Source organism: Diceros bicornis, chromosome 16, assembly GCF_020826845.1.
Source record: "Diceros bicornis minor isolate mBicDic1 chromosome 16, mDicBic1.mat.cur, whole genome shotgun sequence".
NCBI lineage: Eukaryota > Metazoa > Chordata > Mammalia > Perissodactyla > Rhinocerotidae > Diceros > Diceros bicornis.
In genome coordinates, this window is record NC_080755.1 from 42,450,112 (window position 1) to 42,473,040 (window position 22,929).

Sequence of the window (22,929 nt, forward strand, 5' to 3'; positions counted from 1 at the left end):
GATCAACTCTTTAGGTGGCAGGTGAGGAAAGAGGAGCTCAGGGAGAAGGGACCTACCAGAATCCTGCTTTAACTTCCATTCACCCAGCACCAGGCATGGTGGCCAGTATGGCTCACCCAGGGCTGCTGGTTAATGGCTGAGCCAGGGCTAGAACCCTGGCCTCTGGATGACCAGGTCAGAGCTTATTTCAATACACAAAGGTACCTTGGTCATTTACACCAGCAATATCAAGAAAGTGGAAATAAAAATGGGTTTAAGACATAGTCTTTAATTCTGAGGTATCTGCATAGTATCCTCTTTATTGGAGGCTTTCCTGGGTAGGGGGCTGTCTAGTGGACCCGATGTCGATCTTTGAAGGTGATCCATTCCAAGATGTGATGGTGGCAGGAACAGAGTCCTTGTCATCATGAAAGGAGGAAAATTAAATACATAAAGGGGCACTTCATGAAACATTCCTCCAGCTGACAAAATCCTCTGAAATTCACAGCAGGAGACTTACGCTAAAGAAAGCTCAAGGTGCAACATCACCTTCATGCAAGGCTACAGGTCCTAAGTGGCGGCGATGGTCGGCTTATGGTCTGATACTGTTCCGCATTTAACTTTCTAGATCTTCCACAAGTTCAGTCCCAGTTTAATCGAGTGTTTCCTGAGCACCATACCCGCTTGGGAAGTAAAGGAATCATATAAAGGAGAGGTCCGAAATCCACAAAATAATTCAATGGCATACTCTATCAGTACTTCACATCAGTATTTCAGGGATATTCAAAAAGTCCTAGAAACACATCAACATTAGGCAACACATACGGGCTTTTTCACATTACCATCTGTGGTAGGCCCTGGCTAACCTCCTGCAATCAGAGATGCCTGACAGCACGTAGTCATGATGTAACCACAAACGTGCTATCTCCACTTTAGTACATTACAAAGTCCGGAGAGGAGGAGCGAGATGGAGCTACTGGCACCATAAAACTGTTCCAGAACCTGGATGTTAGATCCAGGTGACTTGGTTTACTCAAAGGCGGTTTCTGCAACCTCATTAGGTAATACGCTTGAGTTGCAGGGTGATGTGACTCGGGGTATAAAACACGTGGTGACCATCCCATCTCCTCGGGGCCTTTTGCCACTTGACCTCCTCCAGGATACACAGAGGACTGTTGGCAGTAATGTGAGGCGTCTTTCCGTGAGAAACTAGGGAGATGCAGATGTGTGGCTCACCGAGCATCCCTCAGTTTGGGGACCTCTGATATTCTTTACATATTAAGGTAACTTGCATGAATTTCATAGATCAAAGCACTCATTTTCACCAAGGCTTATGCCCGGTCCTGAGTAAGAACACTTTACAATCAAAGAGGAGTGGAGCGAGTGTGCTCACCCCCACATACAAGGTTATGATGGCTAATGCTCAAAACTTGCACTGCATGCTGGTTGAAATTATGGGTGTATCTTCTATACTAAGTATTTTACACTAAAACAGAAGATACAAACAACTTATTTCCTCCTACCTCACACTCTGAGGTATTATCAGTTGACATCTTTTTAGGAGTTCAATTTTAGAGTCAAAAGTAATTCTACACCACAAGTTAGTATTTTGTTTTACACTACACATTAGCTAGCCATATGGGTTATAAAGCAGTTAAATAACCGTGTATGTGTGCACATGTGCTGTACCGCTCTTCCCTTGCACTCTTCATTTTTCACAGACACACCAGCTATCAGAAGCACCTGACTTCCGGGGCCGGTCCCGTGGCTTAGCGGTTAAGTGCGCGCGCTCCGCTACTGGCAGCCCGGGTTCGGATCCCGGGCGTGCACCGACGCACCGCTTGTCCGGCCATGCTGAGGCCGCGTCCCACATGCAGCAACTAGAAGGATGTGCAGCTATGATATACAACTATCTACTGGGGCTTTGGGGAGAAAAAGGGAAAAAAAAGGAGGAGGACTGGCAATAGATGTTAGCTCAGGGCCGGTCTTCCTCAGCAAATGGAGGAGGATTTGCACGGATGTTAGCTCAGGGCTGATCTTCCTCACTAAGAAAAAAAAGGAAGAAGAAGCACCTGACTTCCAATTTCTACCACAGTGATCTACATGCAAATAAAAGTTGTGGTTCTTGAGCTCCCTGGTCTGGGTTTTAGGTTCAGTCTAAAAGCACCAGTTAATGACCTTAAGGCCAATGACCATCTCTGGTAAGTGGCTCAAGCCCCTTCTCACTGCTGTCTGTTCTGTGGCTGGAATGGGCTGGTGACACGATGAGAACACCAGGGAAAGCTACCATATTCCCAAGGGAAGCAGCCCCCGGATCCCTGCCAGAGGGCCTTCTTGTCACGCAGGTGGCTTGGAGAGTGACCCCAGTGAGATCACTGAGGATGTCTCCCAGCTTCAGCTGCCAGCAGGTCACAATTCTGTTCCTATATCCAGCATCTTTGAAATGAATCCTCTTCCTCCTCTTCTCTCCACGTGGTATTTCAAAGTCATAAATATTGTGTTTTTAGAGGGGAAAGTAATTAGGCTGTCAGAGGAATAAGAAGACTCAGATATAATTTTAAAAATCTGTGGCTAAAATTTACATGCGCCGACGTCATAAAACTGATACTTTTATTAGGTTCAATTCCATGTGCTTTCAAAGAGAAAGTAAATATTAGGCCACTGAATGTCAAGAAACTAGATTGATTGGTTCGTTTGTTCCTTCACTCAAGAGTGCTTATTGACTGCCAAATACATAACAAATACCATGCTGTGGCTGGGAGCACAGAAGTGAACAAAAACAAGCATAGCCTCTGACACACCATGGAGTTCATGGTCTAGCGTGGAAGGTGAACTCTAATCAATTAACTCCGCAATTAAAAGCATAATGACAAGAAGATGAGCATTCTAAAGGAAATGAACAACAGAAAGACATGACTGAATCAGGGGCCTGGATGGTTGGGAAATCAGGAAAGGATTCTCCTAGGAGGGGGTGTTTTGAGCTGGTGGGTTATTTGAGGGATAGGAAAGCATGTTATGGGGTGGAAGTAACTGCACATTCAGAGAATTAATAAAAAGCCAGTGCAGCTACAGTATACACAGTGAGGGGGAAGCAAGAGGGACCAACTCATGCAGGGCCTTGGCTGAGGATTCTGGCCTTCATCCTAAGAGCAATGGGAAGCCATTAAAGGTTTTTAAAAAAATAAGAGGAGCTAATATTTATTCAGCACTTAGAATGTGCCAGGCATATATGAACTCATTCAATTCTCCCAATAACCATGTGGTGTAAGTACCATTACACTCCATTTTACAGATGGGGAAACTGAGGCTGAGGGCCCAAGATCATAGAGCTAGTAAGTGGTAAAGCCAGGATTTGGACATAGATAGCCTGGTTCCTGAGCCCAAGCAACAATATACCACGGAGGGGAGCAATGGCCAGTGACTGTCAGGAAAAGATCATTCCGGCTACAGCAAAATGAAGACGCTCAAGTCCACTGCACATGAAGCACTGCAATAGGTGCCTAGGCGAGTTGAGAGAGACTAGAAGAGCTCACAACCCAGTAGATCTCTAGGAGGTAAGGTGGTCGAGTCGAAAAAGCACTGAGCTAGGGTCAGGAGACCTGATTTTTAGATGCGACTCGGCCACTTAATTAGCTGTGTGACCCACGGCAGACCTCCTAACCTTCCTAGATTTTAATTTTCTCATCTGTAAAAGCGAGGGAATTCAATGAGATGATTCCTTTCAATGACTCCCTGACCTAGACTCCTGCATTTTCTCCTATCTTTAACCTCTCCCTGCTCATCGGCTTCTTTCCCTAAACATGCTCCTAAGGTCAGGAGCATGCATTAAAATCAAACGAGGAACCCTGAAATTAGATTTAACAATGAGAGTATTTTAAAATTTAAGTCCTTTTCTCTTGTTTCAATCAGACGAGCTATGTCTTTTATTTATTTGATGTATTAAAGGGTTTATAACTTTAGAGCAGAAAATGAAAACTTCTGCTTAAGGCAGATTTTAACCTACACTGGCTCTGTGCTTTACTTTGGGAACAAATATGACCAAGGTTTAGTCTGGAGAATTTGTATTTTAGTTTAAAAGCTATGTTTTAACTGTAGGTCTCTAATGTTGAGGCTGCATTTGTAAGTGGTAGGATCTCTGGGATGGAAAGAGAGATGAGTTTGTTGGGATATTAACTCTAGGAAGGAGGGTGGGCTTCACATTCTATTCAGAATTTGTTTTATAAACTCAGTGAACATACAGAGACATCCAGTTTGACCACAAGACTGAAAGACCAAAAGGTGCCATGTTCAACCTTGGGCTTGGCAAGGCAAGAAATATTGATTACTGCACCCCCACCCCCACTCCCATTCACCCACCAGGATAAGGGGCTGCGCCAGAGACCTCCTTTGTCCCAGGAGTGTCCCAACTACACGTACCCGAAGTCTCAATGAAAAATAGTTACTAAGCTCTTGCTTGACAAAGGATTCAGGCAAAAGAACGCATTTCTGAATGAGGGAGAGTGAGTTGTTTTTTTCTTTAATTGACTAACTCCAGTTATGCTTTTTGAGCTACTGGCAAGTCTGTTTATATGATGACTGCCCAGTAATGGAACTACTACAAGTCGTCTTAGGGCAGCCCTAGGAATCAGCCTCCACCTGGGGCTTTCTAAAAATTCGCTCCCTTCAATCTTGAAAACACTCGGATAATATCTTCAAACAAAACCAGCACATCCCTCATCCTGTCTGTCTCTTATTTGAAAGTGTCCACAGGTAGTGGCTTTGGTATTCTCTGCTATTCAAGTCTATACATAGATTTTAAAAGCCTGAGGAAAATCTATTTGAAAAGGAATTAAAAGAAGTACGGAAACACTTTCTAAAGACCATTTGACAGTTTAAGAAAAATGTCAATTACAGCTACATACATAGCTGTTACCTTGGAAATCATGCCTATTCACTTCTGTTTCTAAGAACATAAAATATCTTTCCTTTAAAACAGACACGTGAGACCAAAATATGACACGCTATAATAACTGTTTGATTGGAATCTCTTGCCTAGAATCTTATCTTTAAAAACTCTGGCTGAAAACATAATAAAAAAATATATTTTCTTTTCAATCAATTCTTTTACATGGTCAATGCTACCCTATGGAAAAAAATCTCCAACTTTTATGTAAGAAATAATGTGTTTGAAATGGGCTTTGGAGGAAAAGTCTTGGCACTTCATTTTTTTAAAGAAAAACGCGGGGGCCGGCCCGGTGGCGCAGCGGTTAAGTGCGTGCACTCTGCTTCGGCAGCCCAAGGTTCGCAGGCCCGGATCCCGGGCGCGCACAGATACACTGCTTGTCAAGCCATGCTGTGGCGGCATCCCATACAAAGTAGAGGGAGATGGGCACGGATGTTAGCTCGGGGCTGGTATTCCTCACGAAAAAAAAAAAAAAAAAAAAAACAAGAAAAAGGTGGACTTTCCTGTATTGCAAAAAGGATGATGATATTGTTTTATCAACTAAAAGTTCCCTTGTATAGTGACCTATTTATTCTAAATATTGGTAGATGCTTTTTTAACTACCAGCACAAACTGATTTTAAACAGGAAGCACTCCAAATACATTTAAAAGCAAGTGTTTTAAAGTATGTCAATTATATCTCAAAGCTCTTATATAAAAAGTGATAAACCAATTTTTAAAAAAGTAAATGTAATTGCTGAAAATGGAATGTGTGTAGCCTGTAAGGACAAACCAGTGTGGAAAGCAATGGACACAGATACGTTGTCATTCCTTGATAAGGTGAAGTCAAGCCCAGGAAGTAGAAAGGAGATAAGGAGACAGCGCATTTGGGCCTTGTCTGAGCTACTTCCTTGTGACGCTTGGACCTCATGGATTGTCTTGGCCCAGGGTAGGCGGCTTTGGGCCAATATGGTCTATCTGGCCTCTGGACCATATTGGTCTCAAGATCCCTTCTGCTGGGATGGAGTGGAGAGACGGCATCAGGACTGCCTGCCTGGGAACAATGCCCAAGATGGCCCTTGCTACCCAGCACTTACTGGCATCAACCCTCAACCCACTGTTCATCCCTCTGCCCTACAACTCAGTGCTGCCCTGGAATAGGACATCTTCAGAGGAAAAATATTCTCCTTTTGAGACTTTTTTTCAGATTGATAAAATATTGCTTTTTATAATAAACAAACACTGGGAGGGAAAAACCTCCATCTTCAGCATCTAAGACGAATTAGTCTGTTAATAACTTCAAGTAATGTTTCAAAGAGGCATTTCTTTACTTAGGTCTCTATTTATGGCTCTCTGATAGCTGAGAAAGCAATTAGCTACATTATAACCTCTTCAGCAGTGTGACTGGCTTTAATTACATTCTCATTAACATCGTTTTATTTCACTGCTCTTGGTGGGAGTTCTTCAAACATCCCTTTGGCTGTTGGGTACATGGGAGTCTTCCATCCCATATTGTTTTATTATTCACAATGATTTGTTAACTTCTTGTCAGGTGTGCCACACAAAAGACAAAAGCTAATAGGTCTCTCATAAAATAAAAATACTTTAAGTAAAACTATGAACTGACATACAGGATTTGAGATTTAGCTTTGCTTAGTGAGATGAAAACCAATAAAAAATTGGGCATTACCTCCATGCCACAGAGCCTTGTATCTTTCTAGGTCTTTCTTTTTCTCTCTATAACATGGAGTTAGAAACCTTGTAGGACCGCTGTGAAAACTAAAAACTTCAAAGAAAATAATAGAGGCTCAGTAAACAATGAGCTTTAAAAATGCTAGAGAGACAGATGATGCCAGACACGTCCATCTGTCCAAGAGATTTAAAGCACACTTCGACTCACTCTCTGATTTGTAGCCGCAGCCTGTGTAGAGCCCGCCTGTTGGTTTATAGTGACCTAGTGTCGGTCTTTACTTTCTATCTTCTGGGATGTCTGAAATGGGCTAGACTGGGTTCAGGGTGGAGAGTTCTTAGCCCTTCTCCTGCTAGGGTCTGGTGGGCCTAGAAGCCGCTCTTGGTTAATCTCTGAGTGCTACTGGTCACCATCACAGCACCTCATAGGGTTTGCTGGGATGGGGGAGTTGGCAACAAGGTCACTGGTTCTTTAGAAATATTCGTTACTGAAGGGGAGAGCTAGAGTTGTGGCAGGTGGGTAGGGAAGAGAGGGAGTTCCCTTTTAAGAGTAGATCACAGACTTGTTTTATACTCCAACTTAGCAATAGCTATAAACTTCTGAAGTGCATACTCTTTGAACCATCAGTTCTAAAAATTTACCTGACAGATATAATTATACAAGTAAGCAAAGACATAGGCAAATGGCATTCATTGCAGCATTATTTGAATTAGCATCTGTTTAAAAAAAGAAAAGTAGATACATATTCACGTGGAAAGATGGCCAAGACATAATGTCAAGTAAACACTTAAATTAGAGAGGAGTATGCATAATGTGATTCATTTCAATCTTAAAAAGATGTACCAATATGATTGTATATGCAGAATGGGAATTCATGAAAAGGTGGGTCAAGGAATAGGAGAGAATACTTTTATATATTTCTATACTATTTGAATTTTTATGAGCCTATATAGTTATACGTCACTTAACGACAGGGATACGTTCTGAGAAATGCGTCGTTAGGTGATCCTGTCATTGTACAAACATCATAGAGTACTTATACAAACCTACATGGTATAGCCCACTACACAACTAGGCTATATGGTACTAATCTCATGGGCTACCATTGTAGATGCAGTCCATTGTTGACCGAAACATTGTTATGTGGCGCATGACCATATTTCTTTTCTAATAAAAATCCAGTACCCTCAATCTAAAATGATTCGCCTGCATAGAAAAGAGTTGACAGAGTAGGCCTGAGACTGCTATTCTTACAAAGCCCTGCTTACAAGGTTGACCCTTGGCTGGCGTCTGGGAATTTGGATTTCAGGAGGGTTTTCACCAATTCCTAGTAAGAATGGCTCTTACTGTGCCTATGCTGTTTATGCAAACAATATGGTTTATGCTGAACACCTGCTCTCCTTCTGGAGTCTGGAATTCTGGTATGTGCTAGGCAAAGGGGGCCTACATAACTGACTCCCAACCAAAACCCTGAATACCTACGCTCACGTGAGCTGCCCTGGGAGACATTCCACAGGTATCGTCACAGCTTGCTGCTGAGGGAATTAAGCATGTTCTGTGTGATTCCACTGGGAGAGGATTCCGGGAAGCTTGTGCCTGGTGTCCCCCACACTTCACCCCATGGACCTTTTCCTTGTGCTGATTTTGCTTTGGATCCTTTTGCTGTAATAAATCACAGCCATGGGTATGACCATATGCTGCGTTCTCTGAGTCTTCCTAGCAAACGATTGAACCTGGGGTGGTCCTGGGGACTCCCAACATATGCCTGTTATTCTTTTCACAGCACCTCCTTGACCTTCACAGCATTACCACAATTTGTAATTAAACTGTATATCTTTTTCAATAGACTGTAAGTTCCATGAGGTTAACTACATGTATTTGTTACCACTACATGCCACACACTCAATAAAATTGTTAAATAAAAATAAGAAAAAAAAACTCAGTTACTAATAAAAGATGATCTGCCAGAGAGCATGAGAAATTCCTTTTTAGATTCTGGGATCCCTTTGAGACACTTAAATTAAGACAAAATCCATACAACGGCAGAACCAAACTCTGTATTAAATGGAAATCACCCAACTGTCTCTCTCCCATCCCTCATTTATGCTCCTAACCTGAAAGGAGCAACACGTAGTAAGACAGTAAAGTTTCTCAGCCCTCTGAGGCCACCGTCAGACTAACATGAGGTCACAGGCTCTAAGCTTCTATGAAACGCTTGATGGAAATGTGCTCCTAGTGCTCAAACCATCTACTTCCACTCTCTCCCCGTGCCTTGGGTGGTTCCTCTCCCGTCCCCCCGGCACCCCTGTAAAGAATGGAAAAGTCCTTTTAATCACCATGGACTAGAGAGCTGGAAACCTGGCAAGCTGAGAGGTTATTCTTGCACTGAACTCCAAAATGACATTCACATTTCCCCAAAGCAAATTGTCTCAGTGACGACTAATTCCCTGATGGTCCAGATATCTAGAGAGGACACTGGGCAGGGGTCTGCCCGGGCTGCCCACACACTGGTCCTGACTCAAATCCTTCCTCAACTCCTTGCCTCCTTGGGGCCATGTGACTTAATAAGGTTTACCTGCCTTTAAGTACTCGGGTCCATTTTGCTGGGTGTATTTCTTCCATTCCATCATCTCACCCTATTGCATTCACCTAAAACTTATCACAAAGAGACATTAATCTGCCATTTCTAGCGTTATCAGGCCCCTGCAGTGAGCTCAGTATCATGTGGTCTGAGAGAAAGCCTCCTAAATCCTGGAGAGCTCTTCTCTGGGTTTCCTCTGAAGGGTTCAAGCCAGCAGTGGCATCTGCACCAGGGGTCCAGCCTTCTGGAACGGTGGTACCCATGCTTCTCCCTGGCTGCAGGACGCCCTCCCCGTGCCTCCTCTCTCTTAGCTGTTACTGTGTGCGTGCATTTATTTGCCCACTCACAGACCACTAGCACGTAAGCAACCTGTCTTCTTCATCTTTGTATGATGCTGGGCGTGTTTAGGGCAGCGCTTCACAAGGTAGGTGCTTAATAAATATTTATGTGACTTGGTGCCTTGTTTCCTCTACCTGTAGAATGGACACAATATTTGCTATCTTTTTGTTATGCTCATGAAAAGGAAATAAATTCTGCAGATAATAAAGAGTAGCATTCCAAAATAGTAGATTTAAGTGTCCCTTAAATCCTACCTTTTACTCCATTTATTTTAAGTTTTTGCTTATGGGGAGGTTCCGTAGACGGCTAAACAGAAATTAAATGCACGGTCTCGACTCTGACTGTCGACATTCCTGCTCTAGTTCCCTGCTTCTGATGCTCTCACCTTGCTTGCCTTCAGGATGTTGATCTGCTCTTCATACACCGTGTCTCTGTTTTTCTCCAGAAAACCATCTGAAAGGTACTCCACCTGGGAAACAGAAACAGTAGTTCATGCTTTGCAGCTGCTTGTGTAGTTTCATCTCACCCACACAGTGTTTTCTGAAAAGAGTTGTGAGTAGACAGGAGCCCCACAGATGTTCCCATTTAAAATGCAAACCCAAGATGTGATCAGGATTTACATAGAGGGAATTGAGCATTCATTTTGTGGAAAAACATAACTGTTTTCAAAGGGTTCTCTTCAATAGAAGGCTTCCTTTGGGTGCTGTAAATGCAGCTTGTCAGCCACACCTCAGACCTACTGAATTAGAACCTGCATTTTAACAAGACCCCAGGTGACTTATGTGTACACGGAAATTTGGGAAGCACTGGGCTAGTGCACACAGAACAGAAACCTACATAGAACAATTCCATGTCTATGCCAGTTATTGGGAAAGGGGCCCCCCAAAGAAGAGACCATTCTGTTTTCACTTTCCTTTTCTCTCTCAAGCTCCAGGGGGATAGAGCCGTGACTATTTTATGTGCTGCTCTATTCACAGGATAGAGACCCTTAATAAATGTTTGTTAAGCATATGATTGGGCAACCACAACCCCCTGTGGGGTTTTGCCATGAAGTAACACGTTGGCGAATCATAGAGATGGCGTGGGAAGGGGAAGAAAAAGAGGAAGTCTACCTACAGAGACTTCAGACCACCTGAACTCAAAAGGGACAGCTCCCTCCTACCCCAGACACCCTGAGTCTACCTAGGGCAGGGCTAATGGAGCGCCAAAGCCCACAAAAAGGAGACCCACCTTGTCCGCAAAGTGCACGACAATAAAGGCCGTGTTGGACATGCGGGGTTTCTGGAAGTGCTGGCTGCCAGAGTGCCGGTCATAGAGCTTCTGAGCCCAATTCTGGTCAGTTCCTTTGGGGACCTGCAGAACCACAAAACAGGACAGAGTGCTTTGTGAAGAGAAAAAAGGAAGCAAAGAGTCAAGGCAGAGTGGTGGAGTCTTTCAGTAAGTTGACCTCATGAGATAGGATTTGGCTCTCAGACCTGGACCCTAAGTGGACATGGAAAACAAGATTCAACAGTGGAAACTTAGGATCCTGACATGGCGTGTCAACACGCCATGTGGGTTGGCTCCTGTGGTGTCTGTAGGAGTGTGCTGAGCCTGAAAGAACTCGCTGGTTGGCAGACGCTGGAAGGTTTAGGAGAGGATGAGGGTGGAAGCCAAGGTCACAGGAGCAGAGTCACAACCCACAAGACAGATTTGAAGATGCTTCTTTCCTCCCGTCAGCCCAGTGACTTCCGTGACGTGAACATGCCACGTCCACCTCTAGCGCCATGCTCCTGTTCACTCAGGCCAACTCCTGCAGCAGGAAACCCACCCTGTCTCTCTCTAAGCTCATCTAAATGCCACTGCCCAGGCTTGGCTCATGTCTGCCCTCTTCTCTGAAGCCTTTCCTGACCACTCTTGATCTCATTTTGAGATTCCTCACAATCAAGCTCTTACACATATACTGCCTAATACTGTTCATCGTTGGTTTTTGTGTATTGTCTCGTCACCACAAAATAAGTTCGCTGGGTTCAAGGACTAGGCGTTACCATTTTTTTCCTGCTCCTCAAAGAACTTAGAATTGGGTTCTGGCCACACATTGGGTAGTAAGTACCTAGTGATTGAGCTACATGGTACTAATCTCTGCCTCCCCCAAATTTAAAACTAGATTTAGAGGTTTCACTACATTAAGAATTCTGAAGGGCAGCCCCTTTCGGTATCTTTAGAGATGGCTTCAAAAGTGAAAAGGCATCTTGCTTTGTTGAAAATATAACACAGAATCACTGTAACCACCATTCAAACTGCCAAGGATGATGGTAACTCTGCTGATGGGAAGGTGCTCCCTCCTCTGTCATCCCTGAACACCACTACACACCGCCATTCCTCAGTTATGGGTCACTCCGTGACTTGTCCTTCATTAGTTTAGACTGTACATTTGGATCAGACAGGGTTGAAGGTGACCCCTGCACTAGCCATTTAAAAAGGGCTTTGTTTAGTAAATTAATAACATCTGTGCCGTAAGAAAAATGCTTACACACATACTTTGTAATCAAAATGAATTTTTCTCAATATTCAATTTGGTGTAACTAGTATTGAATATCCATTGCTAAGTGCCATAGGAAATTCAAGAAAACTTTTTCTTGAAGGAGGCTATTGTATTGGACAGACAAAATAAAATATATTTAATTTAGCATTTTTTAATATATACTGTTTTATATTTGTCTCTAAGCATCCATGTTTAGAAACACCAGGTATGGGGGAAGGAAGGGGTCAGCCTGGCAGGGCTGTCAGGAGACGAGGCCGGAAGACAGGAATACAATGGACCCAGGACGGGCAGAACTGGGGCAGACAGAACAGCAGGGGCAGGACCATGATGAGAAGCCCCACCTAGGTCACTGCTTATAATTGCCAATACCAAAATCATCTTATCTTGACAATGAAATTGGACCTCTGTTAGAAGACTCCTCAATCCTGCATATTCACAATTCAGACCGGCAGGAATCAATGAGCAAGGTCATGTGTACACATATTTCCTGATGAGGGTCAGTGTCTCTTGTCATCGTCCACCCTCAACTGAAAATAAGGGCCAGCAGGAATTCATAACAACTAACATTCTCAGATAATACTAATAGCAAATGCCCAGAGCACTTATTATTTGCCAGGCAGCTTTCTATACATCTTAGAAGTATCAACTCATTTAATCTTCACAACAATCCTATGATGGAAGGCACTATGTTTATGCACATTTTACAGATGAAGAAACCGAGGCAGAGAAGTTAGGTAACTTCCCCACGGTCACAGCTGGGAAGTAGCAGAGCTGGAGCTCAAACCAAGACAGGCTGGCCTGGGGGCATGTGCTCCTCACTATTATGCTTTCCTGCCTGACAACAGAGAGTCTGAAAGGCAGGCATGAAGGCAGGATTAGGTGGAAGGCACTTATCTCCAAAAATCTTTCCTTAAAAGTAGATTTAAAACAGGCATAGGAGAAAGAAAGCAAAGTTTGCATTTTGATAAAATCATTTAGATTTGCAGCTATCAGTATAGCTCTGGAATATGCAGTGAATCGAATCCTTTAAAAAAGAATCTACAAGTGGCTTCACACAAGCATCCTTACTCTCCTCTCAAAGTGATGTGAAGAGGGCCCTGGACCAGGAGCCTGGATCCCAGCTAGGTGAGTACTCTCTTTCAGAGGCCTAGGCCCTCTGACTTGCTGTGTTGGCCACTGGTCACATCAAAAAGTGAAGGTTCCATCTATACAAAATAGGGAAATCTATAGAGACAGAAAGTAGATTAGTGGTTGTCTAGGGCTGTGGAGGAATGGAGATTGCTAATGGGTTTCTTTATGTAGTGATAAAAATGTTCTAAAATTGATTGTAGTGGTGATGGTTGTACAACTCTGTGAATATACTAAAAACCAATGAATTGCGTATTCCAAATGGGTGAATTGAGTATGTTAATTATATCTCAATAAAGCTGTTAAAAATACATTAAACCTGATTTTACTTTCTGCTAATAAAATAAAAGAGAAAAAATGGGGTGATGGGAGTGAAAGTCATTGGGCTTACTAAGCTCCTCTTCCTCAACAGACTGGGGTACAAAGCCTGTGGCCCAGGACAACTTTTCACCAACATGCTCTTTGGAACCCTGGTCAGAAATTGTGCTCACTCTCAGATGGCCACCATCACTGGCCAAAGCCTGCCCCCAGTGCAACAGCCAACAAGAGCAGACGTGTAAGGATCCCAGAGCCAGTTACTCCATCGCCGCTTCTTGTCCACGTCTTCTTGGGCCACTGCCACCAACGTCTGCCTCCTGGTCACTCACTCACTATCTCGTTCCATCCCATACCTCTGTGGGCTCCCTGATGCCTCCTACCACTGCTGACCTCTCCAATGACCATGCCACCATCAACACCTCTGGATCCTCCTCACCATCAAAGAAGCCCAGCTGGGACCCCAGGACTCTGCTGTCCTAATAACTCTCTAGGTGTTGGTGGCACCTTCCTCCCCACCTGGCAGCCATCCCCATGTCAGTTCCAGGCCTTTACTTTTCCACCTTCATAAAACACCCCTCTGTGTGCTCAGCAGAACACCAATTCTAGACCAACCCAACTACCCATCCTGTCCTTTCCCACACCTGGTGGCTGGCTAGGATCATGCATCAACTCCTCTTCCCTTAATCAAGTCCTGTTGATAATTTAGTATTAATGCCAAAAAAATAAAATCAAATTTCATTGTGAGAATCACTTCTAGAGATTAAGACATTGTGCCCAGATCTAAGGTGGGAGTTGACCGAGACAACTCCTGTATCTCAATTTATGGTCTTTGACCTCAGCAAACAGATCTATGCACTCTGGTATTTCTCTTCCTGTTTATGGGATGTCATGCCCCTCTTCCTCCATTCTCTTCAAGCTTCTAACTCTGCCACTTCTTAGCAGAGGCCTCATTTCCTCCTTCATAGGGAAAAGAGGTTGTCAAGCAGGAAACTCAAATTCCTGCTCTAGATGCAGAAACTCATCTGCATCCACAGCCACCCTATCCCTCTCACTTGTCCAAGAGAAGGGACCAGTGCTTCTCCTCTGGCTGCCATCCTATCCACCCACCCCTGCCTCCTCCTAGGGACCAGTATCTACCCACCTTCCCTCTCTCTCTCGGAATCCTCAGCTGCTTGCTCTCCTGCCCTTCCTCTCTCTCGGCTTCTCCTTTTCACAGCCAGGCCTCCACAATGGAATTCAAACTTGCCATCTCCACTGCCTTACCTTTTAGCCTCTTCTCGTTACTGAAACTAGGCTTCCGCCCAGACAACGCCCTTGAAACCTGTCTAAGCAACAATGCGCTGTCAGATGCAGTGGCCCTCGGAGGCCCACACGCTGCCCACCTCCTTCCTGACCCCCGCCCCCCTCCACTCTCCATGCCTTCATCCTCTCCCACCCCGACTACAGCAACGTCACCACTGCTCTTCTTACTCCAGTCTCCCTCTCCATCTTAGCTTTCACACAGTCGCCACAAAGATCTGCTGAAGAATAGTTCAGATCTGATCACATTCTCCCTGCTTCACACCCTTCGATCCCCAGAGCCTGCAGCTGCAGAGTCGAGTCCAAACACCTTCTTCAGGCAGCAGAGCCTCCCAGCCTCTGACGGTTCCTGCTTCCTAACCTCACCCGCCGGCACCACAGGCTCTGGACAAATCAGATCATTTCAAGTTCTGCAAATGTGACATTCCTTTTGCCCAGAGCACCCCTCCCCTCATCTGACTTCTCTGCTTACAGAGCCCTTTTGGGAATGCTTTTCCCCATGACACTCTCTCTTCTCAGGCCCCTCCTCCTCAGCGCTCTCAGTTCTCCCTCATCCCAGGTGATGACTTCAGGGCTTGCCTGACCCCTCCGAGGTGTGTGGAAGGGCAGGGGTCAGTTAGTTACGCAGGAACATGGGGTTTGCTGGCTGGATGAATGAATGGGTGCGCGAAAGCCACTTCACCTCCCTCTATCACAGGTTTCAAATCTGTTCACAAACACATTGGACAAGGAGACCTCAGGGGCTACTTCTCAAGAAACCACGAGCCCTTGACCTTAACACACCGTAAACTCTCCTGAGAGCAGGCTGGGCCCAGGGAAGGAAACAGAAGGGCATTCACCTCCCACTGTCTTCAGCCAGCTGTCCTTCCATTGCCTCAACAGTTATACAGTAATTAGGAAGGTCCATCCTGGTCGGCTCTTCAGGCTGGGTTCCACGAAACAAAAGAATCCTAGTCACACAGGGCAGAGCTTGCCTCCCTGCACCCCCAGGCCTGCCTTTGTGGGCCCCTAACACCATCTCTTCAACCTGAGACAGTGTCTGCATTTTTATTCACTGAAATTGCTTTTGGAGGTCAAGATATCACTTTCAGAAAACTCCTGCTAAAATGCAAATATGTCACTTACAAGGAAACGTGCACAGATGTCTCGTATCCTATCAGTCCTATCTAGTTTGTTCCTCCAAGAGGGAGGGCAGGACATGTCTGGTCTGAATATGGCTTAGATGTGGCTTCTGTCATGCAGCCCCCACAGCAGCCTGAGAGAGCACTGCAGGCGGGAGAGTTTTGTTCAGAGCAGCCTGGAGATTAACATCCCTATAAGCAAACACCCTCTCCTGCCCCCTTGGTTCCTAAGGAGCAGCTGTAGTCTGTGGCTTGGTCTGGGTATGACTAGAAGTCCATGACCACAAAGGGGCTTTTCCACCTGAAGGAATCTTGAGCTGTTTGATATTCTGGTCCCCAGGCCTCCTCTGTGGCTTCTGGCACCCATCACAGGCTCTGGGGAAAACTACCTTGTGTGCTGCCCCCTTCAATCCACGGCCACCTCATCTCCATATTTCTAATTTGAATCTCAGCTCATCAGCCCTGCCTGCCACTGTCTGCCTCCTCCAGGAAAAGTGATTCTCCCAATGGCTGCTTTTATACCATGAATCTAATCCTTCATTTGGCTTTGTGACCCATCACACAGGGGTCACAGAACCCAATTTTTCACAGCGCCATCTCATTATTCTTTCTAATCCTACAGAACGTGTCTGAGCAAGCAACAGTGGAGGAAAGGCACGGGTCTGAGGCAGCTCCACCGTCCGACAGGATGGTTCCCAAGGCATGCCAAGTTGCCCAGTTGTGACCAACTCCACGGGAATTCCTAACCTGCTTAGGCTCAAAGCCATGGGTTCTTCCAGAAGGGGGCAGCAAGCTGCCCTATATTTTAGTCAGATTTATTATGGTGTAATTTCCATATAGTAAAACGCACCCTTTTTAAGTGTACAGTTCCATGAGTTTTAACAAATGTAATAACATCTGTTACTAGGAGCTACATCAGATTAGGCTGAATAACTCTGAATTCCCAGAGCAAATAAATCTGATAGAAAAAGGTTTCTACACTGTAGGGTTTTGCATTATTCCTTCATTTGGTGTTCAGCTTTGCCACCCCCGCTGCACCCATGGCCTCGGCTGCCAGTGAGTTTGAATGTGTCACATTCACAGTTCTATCCCATATCTCAACACTCCAAGCCCCCACCCGCTTGATTAGCAGGAAATACAGGCTTTCTTCAGACCTGCCCTTCTACGGAGACTCGGGGACAGAAAAGCAAGGAACAGAACCACAGTGGCTGCATGCACCTCAGCAGTCCTTCTCAGTCAGTGTCCCCTGGCCTCAATGCTGTTCAGCTGTCACTCTGCGCCCTTGGGCTGTAGCCATGCCTCTTCCAGCCTCCTCTGGGATCCTGACCTCCAAATATGGCCCTGGTCCCTGTCCACAGCCCTCACCTGGCCTACCCCCACTCACTCAGGCCAAGCTCCTCCTGAGCACCATCCTGTCCCTCTTCACCCTTTGCTGGCCAGCAGGGAGATCCCATCCCCCTCTCCTGAGGGTCTTTCCCCCAAGACCAGACATACAGTAGTAGGTGCACAATACATTCTGGGTGCCTGATGGATTGCAGTGACAGCAGTTTGAGCTGGATACAGTCTTCAACTTAAATCACCTAATTTTATAAATCTGACCCAAAGAGAAGGCTCCACAGAGCATAAGGCAGAGATCACCCATATAGACACAGCTGGAGTTTACTTTTGCTCAGCTTCTCAAAAGCAAAATAGATTCCAACAGGAAGCCCCAGGTGGTGTACACTCAGTAGGAGACTGAGAACAGGAAGGTCAGGGGGTCCCTATCGCACTGGGACTATCCAAGGCTACAAAGTTGAAGGATTTGGGAAGGTTACTTTCATAATTGCTGAATATTTGCATCTTGGGCCTCCCTGCAGAGCCCTGCCTACTTTTCTGGCACCCTCCTAAGCACCCTCCCACCACTCCTGTGACCACCTGCTCCCCAGCCCTGCATTGCTCCGGGTTTCCTCTCAGTGGCATGTGTCTCACCCTCTGGACAGCAGTCTGAGGTCTCTGCACCTGTGCATTGGCACCTGTGTTCTCACCACTGCGGCTTGACATTCATGTGACATGTTCCCTTGGGTAGTGGCACCTCAGAGAACATCAAACCACAAGCCAATGCAAACCCACAAGTGGCCCTAGTTTGCCTGCTAAAGGCAAGGTAATTCACTGAAAAGCAATTAGGCAGCTGCTCAACTCACAGAATCAGTCACCCTGAAGCATTCAGGTGTTTTTATGAGAGGTGTGTGCAAACGCGAAAGCAGAGGCCATGCCCCTGGGGTTACGGCTTATGTTACAGCTAGCGCTTCACAGAACCAGGCAGAGCAGTGCACTACAGCCTGCCTGATGCGCTCCTCGGAGCTGTGGACGACCTTGGCCTTCACCATGGGTAGGGGAGTGAAGAGCTGGAGTCCTGCTGGAGCCCAGGCCTGGGGGAGCTATGCTGGCTCAGCAGCCCAGAGGCCTCGGTTGGACAGAGGACATGGTGTTGCCTTTGGGGTTGGGGGTGTGGAGCAGGAGGAGACGCTTAGAGACAGGGTCACAAAAGAGACTGGGGGAGGGGAGGGTGTTCCTGCTGGGCGTCAGAAGGAAGCTGTTGGCAGTGGACACTGAACCAAGAGAGTGAGTGAGAGGTAAACACCAGGAAGGGAGACTAGAGGGCCTGGGCTATGACTTCGGTCATTTAGCCAGTGCCACTTGATGCAGGGACAAGCGTTCTATCACCTTTACCGCAACCTCACAGGTGCAGCAGGCCTAGGCACCCACCTGCCTACCTCTTCCTGGATCTGACTCCGGATGAAGTCCACGGCTCTGAAGAAGTGCTGAAAATCATTAGATAAAAACGTGCTGTGGCTTTCCATATATTTTCACTGTCTTCTATTGTTTTATTAACCGTTCCTTTTCATTTTAAAAGGCAATGAAACTAGGAGAGCCCTTCTGGAAAGGAAACATCTCCTTCTCCCAAACCACCAAGCAGCACTGCATCCTTTCCAGGCAAGACATGGGAGACCAGAGAGTAAAAGCAACTGGGTGTCTTCTCTTTTAATACCAAGAATCATGTGATTTCTACACCTTTTGATTCGAGTTTCCATTATTGGAGGAGTTGGTATATATTTACCTCCTTATCGGCAACCACCAAACTGGGAGAAATTTTGAAGATCATCAGATCCAACCCCCACCAATTCATAGAGCAGGAAACCAAAGGCCAAAGAAGTTAGGTGACTGATAACACCCAGATCCCTCTGCCCCACATTCCCAAGGCTGCCTGGTTCTCTCCATGCTGGCCATTCAGGACCTCCCCTGGCATATCAGGTAGAGTCCACAAAAAGCTACATAGGGGAAAATCTATAGATCTCACCTGCCACCAGGCCATGTAGCCCTATCACTCACAAGCCAGCTGGCATGGCAAAGATGATGCTGAGCTCTTGAGCCCTCACTCTCTGCGGATGCCTGTCTAGATGTTGGGGTCTTTCTCTCGGCACCTGGGATATCTGGGACACCAAATCCATACCACCATCACATTTTGCCAATCCATACTACCCAGTCTCTGCCAAAAGAGGCACATGATCATCAAAGTAGCAATACCTGCCAGTTATGCTCAATGTGTTACCTTCCAGTACTTTCTAGTATGCAGAATGGACATCAATGCTTCCCCCAGCACACTAAAGGCCGGCTAATCACAGATGAAATTCCAGCTTTGAGATCTCACGTGTTCCTTTGCACCACACAGCTGTCCTCAGCCACACCCCAAGCCTAGAATTGAACTAATTCAATGATAGCATCATCAGTTTTACCTTACATTCTTCATCCAACAGGTCCAAGATGCCCAGCTTAGCTTCTATGAGGTCAATACAAGGCTGGTTATCATAAAAATCAATCAAGGTCCAAGGGATCTGCTCTTTCATGTATTCTTCTTGCTCCAGTTTGAATACATGCTAGGGCAAGAAGTGAAAGGTCAAGGTTAGTGAACTGCAGACACACCTTAATACTGATCTCCCCTGAGCTTCAATCACAAGAGTTCTGAGTTGTGGAGGATGGTGCCTATCCACCAGAAAAGGTTTGGGCACACAGTCACAGTCATGACTGCAGGCAAGAAAAGCTCGGTTAGGTGATCCTCATTCCCATGTGAACCTTTCCCTAGGACATTCTAATAATCACCCACATTGTCATATCCCAACCAATCGCATATCCGGCTGGCAATTGCTCAAATACCCCAGAAGCCTAGGCTTAGGAGGAGTGGGAGTCAAAGACAAGGGGAGGATCATTTACCCCCTCCATCCAGCTGTCCCACTTCAAATCTCCTCCTGAGCAGTGGGGAGCACCTGCCTAAAGCTGGGGCACCACCAGGAAATCAAGGGAAGGTCAGGGCAGAGCTAGAGTACACTGATCCTGAATGGAAGAGAAGCAGCCTAGGCTGTCACTCCATGGAAGAGAGAGAAGTCTCTCCACCCCAACATCTCTGGGTCCAGAAACCAAGCCTACCGAGTTGAACTGCTGCTGAAGCTTCTCATTCGCATAGTTGATGCAAAACTGCTCAAAGCTGTTCACCTCAAAGGTCTCAAACCTGCAGAAGGGAAAGAGGAGAGGACAAAGTAAGAGACACGTCCTTTTACTGAAGGAATCACTGGGACTTCAACGAGGTCATCCTCTACTCCCATCCAGCTCCACCCTTAACCCCAACACAGAAGTCCCATTTTCTGCTCTTGTACCCAAAGAGAGCACTGTTGCAGGTACTGGCCCAACAGAGAGCCCTGTTAAATTAGGAGAGTAAGAATAAAATATCCATTTTCTTAATTAGAAAAAGCACTGACAGTAGGAAAATTTAGAAAAAGCAGATGTAAAAAAGAGAAAGTCAACCATGATTCAATCTCTCATATTGACCACCAGTTACATTTTGGTAGGTTCCCTTTTGGTGATTTCACATTCTTAAACAAAATTAGAATTACATATAAAATCATACCTATTTTTGTCATTTAGTGTCCCATTTGTTATTTAACATTTCCCCATGTCATTGTTCTTCAAAGGCATCAGTTTTAACATCTGATCCATACAGTGGTTGATGAGGCAGAGATGACGCGCTAGACCTGGGGTTTGCACAAGATGCCCAGGTAAGGGAACAAGTGGGGCTGCAATTTATCTAGTGCCCCCTCAAGCCTAGGAGGGGTCATTCCTCCAAGGGGGTATGCCTTTTTCCCGTTCACACAAAGGTTCCTCTTGGGCTGGCGGTGGCCCCCAGACAGATGAATCATAATTTAACCCAGCCCATATTGCTGGAAAATTGGGTTCTTGTTCCAGTTTTTACCTGCTATCAATGCTGTGACAAATACTGTATATACAGGTTTCAATTCATGATTCTTTTCTTAGGATGCTATACTAGAATGAGAATCATCACATCAGAGTTTGTTTTCTTAAATGGTAGAGGCAAATTAACTTCCAGAAAGCCGGAACCAGTTTATGTTATCAGCACCCCCTGACTCTTGCCTCCCAATGTATGAAAGCATCTTGTTCACCTAATACTGGCTAATATGTTTTAAATTCATGTTTGAGTTGGAATTTATACACAACGAGATGCACCAGTTTTAAGGGTATATTTTGATAAGTTTTTGACAAATATTCTTCAGTGTGTGACGACCACCACAATCCAGATATAGAACATTTTTATCACCCCAAAAAGTTCTCTTGTGCTCCATTCAGGTCAGTCTCCCTCCCCTTCACTAGGAGTATTAATGCGTCACAGCTCTTTGGTCAATAGTGTAGATTAACTTTTAAAATCTTTGGTTACTTAGTACATGAAAAATATTTTTGTTTGTATTTCAATTTCTTTGATCATTGATAGAGCTCAACATTTTTCTGTACGTGTATACTAGTCATCTGTATTTTGTGAATTGTCTGTGATGGCTGGTGAAGTATTTGTTGGGTTTTAACTTTAAAAATAGACTTACTTGACCTCTTTACACTTTAGAATATCAACACAGTCATTCATTGTTCTTCTCAAATCTTTGCAAAATGGCTCCATCACTGCAGGTTGGGGGGTGGGTGGAGCCCGCAGAGAGGAGGATGGGTAGAGATGAGACACAGCATTGCAGAGCCAAGCAGGGGTCCTGCCTGCAGGCCTTGTATGACACATTGAGGGATTTTTACCAGCGGCAATGGGGAGAATTTGAAGGATTTTAAATTAAGAAATGACAATCAGATTTTCATCTTAGAAACTGGCAGGAAGGTGGAAAAAAATTGTGATTTGGAGGAAGACGTGCAAGACTGAAGGCAGGAAGTTGAGTAAGGCAGTTCCTAGTGGAGTAATAATCCAGGAGAGATCCAATCAAGGCGTGACTTAGGCTGGTGGTGGCCAAGTAATGGAAAAGGTTTGAAGACGTTAAGGAAAGTGGAAATGAGAGGACTTACTTCAAATGACTAACAGGGTGCGCAGATGTGATTCATTTATACAACCAATGTATGTGGTTGCTCACCAAGCTGGAAACACTATAACAGCACCAGTAACTTTAGCTACAAAGGAGTGGGGCCATTTACTCCCCGAGCAACGTCATCAGGCCAAGGCAGTGAGAAGGGGCAGAAATCTAGGAGGAAGAGATGCTTTTCTCTCATTCACACAACAGGCTGAATGAGCCGGCAGAGCGCCCACAGAGCACCAGGCCCCAAGTGCTTCATGAGCTCTCACTCACTCAATGCTCACAACAAACAAGAAGAGTTAGGGTTTTTTATTAACCCCATCATATAGTTGAAGAAACTAAGGTATGGGGTGATTAAATAACCTGCCCAAAGTCAGAGAGTCAGTAGGCAAAAGAACCAGTATTTGAACCCAGAGAGTCTGATTTCTGAGACTGCATTTTTAATTCAGAGAGGAGGAAAAGTTTCATTAAGAAGAGGAGGAAGAGATGTCTCGAGAGTGCTGTAATAAGGATAACTTCCCAGAAGAGGAAGTATCTGAGCACATGGAGAGAGGGAGAGTGGCAACACCAATGAGGCATCTGGGGCTGGGGCACAGGCTTCAGCCTTCTCCATAACCTCAATCTTCACCCCTCTCAGTCTTCA

The 22,929-nt window shown here is 45.3% G+C and overlaps 1 protein-coding gene across 2 annotated transcripts in view; it reads right to left on the reverse strand.

Moving 5' to 3' along the window:
- MYO5B (myosin VB) overlaps window positions 1-22,929 on the reverse strand; it is a 338,131-nt gene that overhangs the window by 95,437 nt on the left and 219,765 nt on the right. For both annotated transcript variants that reach the window (XM_058557083.1, XM_058557084.1), the window contains exons 11-14: window positions 20,362-20,443; window positions 19,674-19,814; window positions 10,741-10,863; window positions 9,896-9,979 (exon numbers count right to left, since the gene is read on the reverse strand). In XM_058557083.1, the coding sequence (XP_058413066.1) occupies window positions 9,896-9,979; window positions 10,741-10,863; window positions 19,674-19,814; window positions 20,362-20,443 (430 nt within the window). The remainder of the gene's footprint in view (window positions 1-9,895; window positions 9,980-10,740; window positions 10,864-19,673; window positions 19,815-20,361; window positions 20,444-22,929) is intronic.